Raw genomic sequence first — 8,571 nt, forward strand, 5'->3', positions numbered from 1 at the left:
ATAATCCATAACAACAATTCCTGCAGTGAAAAAGTGCATTAAAATAAACCAACATATCTGTTCAGAAAACATTTGGACTTTTTCTGTCCATATTTCTGCGCTGATTCAGACCAGAATACTTTTTCAATGCAGACAGACTCATGTGAAGTTAAAAGTGTCTTAAATTGGGAATTTTCATTTTTTTTGGTAAACTAGTGCTTTAATCATTGTTAGAATATAAACAGAACATGCACACCAAAAATAATACAAACCGTGAGATCCAAGCTTAGTTTACCTAGGCTCTACAAACATCTAAGTTGTTTGTTTAAAAAATTAATAAATAAAAAAAAGCATCTGCCAAGAACATAAATACAATGTAAATGAATGCTTCGGATTATACATGCAAGTAGAAGGGCATTAAATACAAGGTCAACTTACGGCACAAAAACTGTTCGGAAGAAACAAATGTTGTTTTGCACTGTTTGAGCCAAATTTATTTAATATTCAACTGAATACAAAATTAAAACTAGCAAAGTAATTTCAAATCCTGTAAACTTTCAAATGCATGGAGAGAACAGATTATGGCATTACATATCAAAGAAAAGAAAAATACAACTAAATACGATTTGTAAATGCCTCACTGTAATAGAATACAATCCCAAAGTGTTTTGAGCTCTTGCTGAGTTCATAGAGAACAAAAAGACAAAAATAAACATAAACGGGAAACATTTCATGATATTCGTTGGGAAATCTATTCCATATGTGTGAGAGTGATAGAAAAATAATATGAGAAGCAGGAGGAAATTTCATGCATGTAGTAACTGACTTGGTAAAACAGGAAGAGCTTAAAAATGTTTGTTTAAAAAAAAAAAACACACACACACACACACACACACACACACACACAGGACGTCTACGCTGCAGATCGGCGTCGGATGATGAAGGCCCCTCGTTGCAGCTGTCCTAAATAGATCCTCATCTTCGTACTGTCGCTTGTCTTTCTCACCCAGATCTGCAAGAGAGTCGAAAAGCAAGACAAAGCACTTCAGTATTCATCCTGCACCACCTTCTTCCAGCATCCAAACGAATCCCAAACAGTGATTTGTGCTCCACTGGCTCAGCAAGTAAACGTCCAGATCTATGCAGTGTGCTACTGACGCTGGCATTAAAAGGATGCAAATGAGACAAAAGCTACTGGAAAGACATCCTCGTTCAGTTTTATATGGATGCAGAAGATAATAAATAAGAGTGTATAAGAGCTGATGCACTTGTGCTGATCTCAATAACCTGCTGTTTATTCCCCCTCTGAGCAGCTCATTAGTTTTGAAGAGCACAGTCATTTGTTTAGCACCAATCAGAGGAGAGAATCAGACACGAACCTCATTGGTCCCCACAGAGCTGATGACACAGCTGATCTTGGTGTTCTCCTTGGACTCCAGATAGATTGTTTGACCTTTGTGGTACCTGAAACAATAACAGCATTGGTCATTTGAGATCCTGAACTAAATGAAAGACCTTTAGAGAAAACTCCCTTTAGGGGTACTGTATGTGAGCTTTTCTTAAATGCAATTATGCATGCCTTAAATGCAATCATTTCCTTTTATTATTGCATTATATTTAAGCACACAAATTGCATTACAGTTAGTACAGAATACAGGAAAACTTCTCTGTTTGTGAATCACAAATACCGTTCGCACTGTGTGTTTGTTTCTGGCGTGCAACCTGCTAAAGAGGACAACTTAAATCTTTTTGTTACATCACAGTGAATACAGACTGCAAACTCACTTTTACAAGTCAAGTAAACTATGATTTATTTTACTGAGGGCACAAAAGCAATGCAATGCAAACGCCACTAATTAGAGAGAGAGAGTTTGTCATCTATTAAAACACAGAGCAAGAGTCGCCTGTGGCTTTAAACTTCTCACATAAACGTCGTCTGGAAGAGTTCAGATAGCAGCATAACCATAAATAGTATAATAGCAGAATAAAACTGCATTTAATGTACATGGAACATTATACATTTAATGCCCGTGGTATCACCCTAGACCACACGTCCTCCTCCGCTCACTTTCTCCTCATCTGCACACAAATATTCCGGTTGGATTGCATTTCTGAAAGCTACGGCAGCCCACTGTCTAAAGGGCACGACTGGATGAATGCATGCTGACACACTCATAAAAATCCAGAGGCATTCCTGACGTTTAATGTCACAAATGCACAAGACAGAGTCATCTTCAGACCTCATCCTAAACAACAAGCTTCCTGTGCACTACGATCACACAAACAATGAAATATAGATCATGTATTTAGTCTGTACTGAGTACTGCGTGTCAGAACATGTGGATGATATCATGACACAGACGGCGGTAAACACCATGTCTGCGATGCATGACCTGAATCCTGTCTCAGGAAACTTCATCACACACACAACCTCATGCACACACAGCTACAGGAATAACTGAGATACTACAGACAACAGCTTACAGCACACACACAATATAAATCTGAACGCTTCCAGCTTTAGAAATGTACACTTAAATAACCTCTTCTGCATTCCATGCTACTTTAATGCCAGAATCATTCTGAACAAATTGAAGAAAAAATTAAAATAAATTATATTAAAAATAAGCCTTTATAATGATGATGGATGGATGGATGGATAGATAGATAGAACGGTAGATGGATAGATAGAACTGTAGATTGATAGATGATAGATAGAACAGTAGATGGATAGATAGAACGGTAGATGATAGATGGATAGATAGAACGGTAGATGATAGATGGATAGATAGAACGGTAGATGGATAGATAGAACTGTAGATTGATAGATGATAGATAGAACAGTAGATGGATAGATAGAACGGTAGATGATAGATGGATAGATAGAACGGTAGATGATAGATGGATAGATAGAACGGTAGATGGATAGATGATATGGATAGATGGATAGATAGAACGGTAGATGGATAGATGATATGGATAGATGATAGATGGATAGAATGGTAGATGGATAGATAGAATGGTAGATAGATAGATATAACGGTAGATGATAGATGGATAGATAAAACGGTAGATAGATAGATATAACGGTAGATGGATAGATGATATGGATAGATGATAGATGGATAGAATGGTAGATGGATAGATAGAACGTTAGATGATAGATGGATAGATAGAACGGTAGATGGATAGATGATATGGATAGATGATAGATGGATAGATAGAATGGTAGATGGATAGATAAAACAGTAGATAGATAGATATAACGGTAGATGGATAGATGATATGGATAGATGGATAGATATAACGGTAGATGATAGATGGATAGATAAAACAGTAGATAGATAGATATAACGGTAGATGGATAGATGATATGGATAGATGGATAGATAAAACAGTAGATAGATAGATATAACGGTAGATGGATAGATGATATGGATAGATGGATAGATATAACGTTAGATAGATAGATAGAACGATGGATTGATGGATGGATGGATAGATAGTGTGGTCTCAGCTCTGTGATGTGTCTGTCCTTTGTGTAACTCTAATGAATCATTATTGATCATCAGAAGGACGCTTGCTCCATCTTGTGGTCAGTATTAAACTCTAGAGAGTGACTGGAAGAGTTCTTGAGGAATCAGAGGGTCAAGGTCACTGTGCTTTACCCTGAGACATCATCTCTTTAAACCGTCATTAATAATCACTGAGCTCATGAATACACAAACCATCATGTGCTGCCAGAGATGAGAAACATCAGTGTGAACAGAGTGAGACACAATAACGAGAGAAGCTTACCATCTCTTATCATAGTAGAGTTTGCCCTCCTCGATCCGTGCCTCGTAGCGCTGGGATGGAGCGTCCACCGGAGTCGACGGGAAGTGCTCCGGAGAGGACGGGGACACTGGAAACATCACACACACAACTCATTTCACAACCTTTGTGGCTAAACTGATGGGAATTTCTGGTGAAGTATATGGGGAATCACCTCTAAAAGACAAAACGTCCGTACCTGGTCTTTTGGGAGATTTAAGCTATAACGGAAATAAAACACATGAGGAATATCATTTTGATTTTCTTCAGCAATCTCGGTTTAAAAAAACAAACAAAAAAAAAACAACAGATAGAGACTATCAAGATGATATATCACGGTCAAATCAGCAGTACATCCAATAGTACATAATTACTGTTTTTGCAGCTTTAAAAACTAATCTCATGGCCTGCAAACGGATATGCAAGTGTTTTTCAATTTGACTGACGATAGTATTGCTGTAGAATGAGACATATTGAAAATCAGGCCAAAAAGCACTGTATCTGTGATGCAGTGAAATTTGTACTTAGCTATGCTTCATAAAAATGCAGCCAATTAGAGTCTTGCTGAGACGTAACCCTACCTTGTTTAAGGTTCTCAGATCCTCCGTGATCTGTTCATCAGTGAGTAAATAGTTTAACTGAGGTGAAGAGAGTTAAGAAAACCTGCTTATTAAAAAAAAAGGAGTTAATTTACATCATAAGCTCTTAAAGGTACAGCATCAACACCAGCCTGTTTAATACTAAAGCTCATGCATTCCATTGTTTTTGAGTTTGACTAGCACTAGAAATGGAATTGAATCAAGTGCTACAGATGCATAAAAGACGAGCTCTTGTTTCCGGTGAGGATATCAGGTGCAGGCTTTCTCCGCTTGTCTGGAATCGGCACAGGGTCATTGGGTCGTCTCCGCAGCTTCCGGGTCATTATAGGTTTCATCTCCATGGAATCTAAAATGAATAAATAAACGGCCAACAAGATTTAAAGGAATATGTGTAAGAAGTCAAAAACGAGGAATTGTCAAGGCTGTATCAATTTTTTTTTTCATAAGACTGCAATGAATGGCTTTCAGCCTTCAGAGAATGATGAAAGAACAGCATAGAAATATAATTAAAGCATCTTCTCTCTCCAGTGAGTTAACCACTGTGACTGGATCATTGTGTATTGAATTGTGGACTAGTGAACAAATCATTCAGTTTGCTTTTATAAATCAGAACAACGATTCTTTGACTCAAAAGAATGATACATTTATGAATTGTACACTGCTACTTTGCTCTTGTGAATTCACCAGAGAGTGATACTTTTATGGTGTTTTTTTGTTTGATCTTTTTGAACTCCCTTTTAGTGTTCCGTTTTTTTTCTTTTAACACAAAAGAGAATAGCTGAACATTCTGCTATAGGGATGAGATCTGCGATATAAAGAAAAGCTTGCAAAAAAAACCTCCTGTCAGCTCCATAGTTAATTTCTCATTCTCGATCATCTTCTTCTTCTCCTCCAGCTCTGCAATAAGATTTTCCTTCAGTTCCACTTTCTTATCGTCAAACTCCTTCACCGCTGCTTTCTTCTCTTTGATGTAGTTCCTCTCCACCTGCTCTGTCTTCAAGACATTTATCATTAATTAACCCTTCACAGTTGTTTACAAATCCACAGGTATAACTTGCAGCTCACCTCAAGTTGTAGAAAGAGGTCTGAGGAGATAAAGAGATGGGAGGGGAATAACATGAAAAGGAGATACTCATTAATAATGCAAGGTTGTAAATGTAAAAGCTTTATTATATCTGATCTTCACCGGCGCTGCGCAGTCTCTCTTTATACTGCTGATCAAGCTTCTTCATTCTCTTCTGGTACTCCTGCAGTGTGCCTGTGGAAATACATATTCATTTAGTTATTAGAAACTGCAAACGAGAAATCAGTTTGTTTCTGTGTGCTGTATGATAGTAGACGGATGTATAGAAATCATATATAATTTCTATCAACGTGTGTGTGTTCTAAAGTGCTCGAATAAACGCAAAGGATTCAAATAATATTAGTCCATTTATTCTAAGCAAGCAGCTATTTAAAATATTAACACAAAAATTAGGTTTAATTGGGTTTAATATTTATTGTATTGCTTACAGGGTGTTTAATATTTCAATGAGAAAAATAATAATGTTTTATAGAGTTTATACACGTTCAATACTCCAATAGTTATATTAAAGTTAACAGTAATTTAAAAATTGTCTTCTTTTTTTTGTTGTTTTAAGAGATTTTTTTTTTACTTATTAAGAAACTGTTGATGTACAGTAACATTTGCAAATAAAATAAACAATAAATTCTGTGTACTTTCGTGTTCAAAGTGCTTGACTCCAAAATGAATTGTGTATTTCTAAAAATAATAATACTACTAATATTTTTTTAAATAGTGAATTTAGTGATTTCCCGTCACCTTCTTGCAGTTGTTGTAGCTGTCTTTTCAGGGATGCCAATTTGTCCTGATACATCCTGAAATCAACATAAACACAACATCTCAAAGAAATGATGCGTGCAATTGTCATTAATAAATGATAATAAATTAGTAAGAATACTTACTGTTCTTTGATCTCAACATAATCACCCTCATCGTGTTTGGCCAGATCTGTTTCACTGGCATCTTCTGTGTCTACAATAACAAAAATACAGAAAGAAATTAATTAAACACGATAGAATCTTGCACAAAACCCAAACTTGACTCCACTGAACTCCTTTTGGGATGCAATCCAGTTTATTAAAGTGATAATAACTGCACATATACAGCATCATCTAGTGGACACACATGGCAGTTTCAGCTCATTCTTAAAGGAGTCATATGATGTTCCTAAAAAGAACATTATTTTTTGTATTTGGTTTAATGCAATTTGTTTATGCGGTTTAAGGTTAAAAAAAAGATTATTTATAGCCCAGATATATAGCCCAGAATATGAACACAATATGCTGAGCTGCATATTAAGCTTTTTCTTGGGGTAGAACGTGAAATAAATCAATACAGATATATGTTTATATTATACATGTATAATATATATACAAACTGCACAACGCACACATTCCCGCAGCCGTAAAAATACAAATACCCACACTAATAGACAAATACTACATCATCAGCTGCTTCTAAAGACACTTGCATTCAAGCAGTTGCATGCTTTAATTCAGCAAGGATGCAAAATTGAATAAACTGGCAATATGTATTGTTACCTGTAATAAATGCTGTACTTGTGAACTCTATATCAATTAATTTTTGATTGCACTTCTTCATTTGATTGTATATTTGACCAATGAAGTTTGAAAAACAGAAATATTCCATTTAAAGAGGGATTTGTAGTTTCTAAATTATTTTTACTAAATGATAACGGCATGCACGAGCAGAATACATATAAAAAAATGTAACATTTTAAAGTCACAAAAAAGAAAAAGAAAAAAAGAAATGTCTTTGGGGACAATTTTCAATGAACTTCTATATTTTTTCTATGAAGACAATCGCTATTTTGTTAATTTCAAAATAATTGTATTTTATGAGATCATAATTCAGTATTGGTGAGGTGACATTACAGAATGCTATACATCTATTTCTCTCAGAACTGCATGATGAGCTTGATACATATTGGAAAAAGTTAATAAAGGTTAAAAAAAAAAAAAGTTTTCTTTCTTTCTTTTTTTTAAGAGTTGATAGATTAAATAAATGACGTCATGCACACTTGATCTGCTCTCAGAAGTCGCATCTCCTGTGTTTATGACACCAGCAGAGGCTAACATGTTTATGTTTGCCAACATAAATCATCTGTTTCCTAAAACATGTTACATTTAAACAATAAATCCCCTGGTGCACATGACTTCGAGGCTTTACGTGTGAAAACGACAACAACAACAACAAAACATCTAACTTCATGTATTTGTTTCCTGTCGCGTGCTAATTGCTAACTGTTTATCAACAGGCTGAATATCACATAAAACATGAAGCTATAAGAAAATACATAACCGTAATTCGGTTTAATGCTTACATAACCATCGTTCAGCTTTAAAAATATCAATATACGCATTTAATGACACATAAACAATCTAGTTAGCTCTAAAATACCGTTAAACGGAAAACACCTCTAAACACGTACAACAGAGCCAGCATTTCATTACCAATCTACAGCCAGTTCAATCATTAACAAATTAAACATGTCTCTCAGTCCATAAATCATACGTGAAAGAGATTAAAAGGTAAATAAACGTGAATTATCGTGCGTAATCACCTTCTTCTGAGTCTCTGCCTCTGAAACTGCGATCTTCATCTTCATCCACACTGTCTAGCTCTTCCTCGTCGTTATAATAATCCACCATGGGTGACAGCAGAGTCGAGGCCATTTATTATATTTAATATATATATATATATATGTGTAAACAATAACACTGCACCGACAACGTTTTCAGTCTCGTCTCGAGCCTCTTTTTTTTCAATGGGTAGGCCGAGGATTCTGATTGGTGGAATTTTTCGAGCAGTGCATGATGGGAAATGTAGTTTGAACAGCTAGCGCGCAAGTGTGACGTGTGTGAGAGAGAGAGAGGTAATCGTATTTATGTCATTATGAAAAGACATTCATGAAAATTATTTATAATTTAGTTCCATTATGTGTCTGTAATAGGAATTGCTTTGAATGAACCTTGAGTTTAATTTCCATCCCACAAACTGGTTTGAATAGGGCTGTTTCATTCATTGTGCAAAGCTCATATTATAGGCTATTCGTGTAATTGTTTATCATAATTTTTGACATTTTTGTTTTCCTCA

The 8,571-nt window shown here is 35.5% G+C and overlaps 1 protein-coding gene across 1 annotated transcript; it reads right to left on the reverse strand.

Moving 5' to 3' along the window:
• Positions 1-447: 447 nt before the first annotated feature.
• LOC127958585 (sin3 histone deacetylase corepressor complex component SDS3) lies at positions 448-8,153 on the reverse strand. Its single transcript, XM_052557476.1, has 12 exons — positions 8,039-8,153; positions 6,357-6,426; positions 6,214-6,269; positions 5,578-5,649; positions 5,457-5,476; positions 5,229-5,385; positions 4,642-4,737; positions 4,374-4,435; positions 3,992-4,013; positions 3,778-3,883; positions 1,359-1,443; positions 448-991 (listed from the first exon to the last, which is right to left on the reverse strand). Exons 1-12 carry the CDS (start codon positions 8,148-8,150, stop codon positions 893-895), a joined length of 957 nt encoding a protein of 318 aa, XP_052413436.1. The 5' UTR covers positions 8,151-8,153; the 3' UTR covers positions 448-892.
• Positions 8,154-8,571: the final 418 nt, after the last annotated feature.

Source organism: Carassius gibelio, chromosome B5 (assembly GCF_023724105.1).
Source record: "Carassius gibelio isolate Cgi1373 ecotype wild population from Czech Republic chromosome B5, carGib1.2-hapl.c, whole genome shotgun sequence".
In the NCBI taxonomy this organism is placed as follows: domain Eukaryota; kingdom Metazoa; phylum Chordata; class Actinopteri; order Cypriniformes; family Cyprinidae; genus Carassius; species Carassius gibelio.

Excerpts from the sequence above, each read along its gene's own strand:
- LOC127958585 (XM_052557476.1), bottom strand. The coding sequence starts at position 8,150 with ATGGCCTCGACTCTGCTGTCACCCATGGTGGATTATTATAACGACGAG. Across the intron at positions 6,427-8,038 it reads AGGCAGAGACTCAGAAGAAG|ACACAGAAGATGCCAGTGAA; the intron begins GTGATTACGCAC and ends TTGTTATTGTAG. Across the intron at positions 6,270-6,356 it reads TATGTTGAGATCAAAGAACA|GATGTATCAGGACAAATTGG; the intron begins GTAAGTATTCTT and ends TGTTGATTTCAG.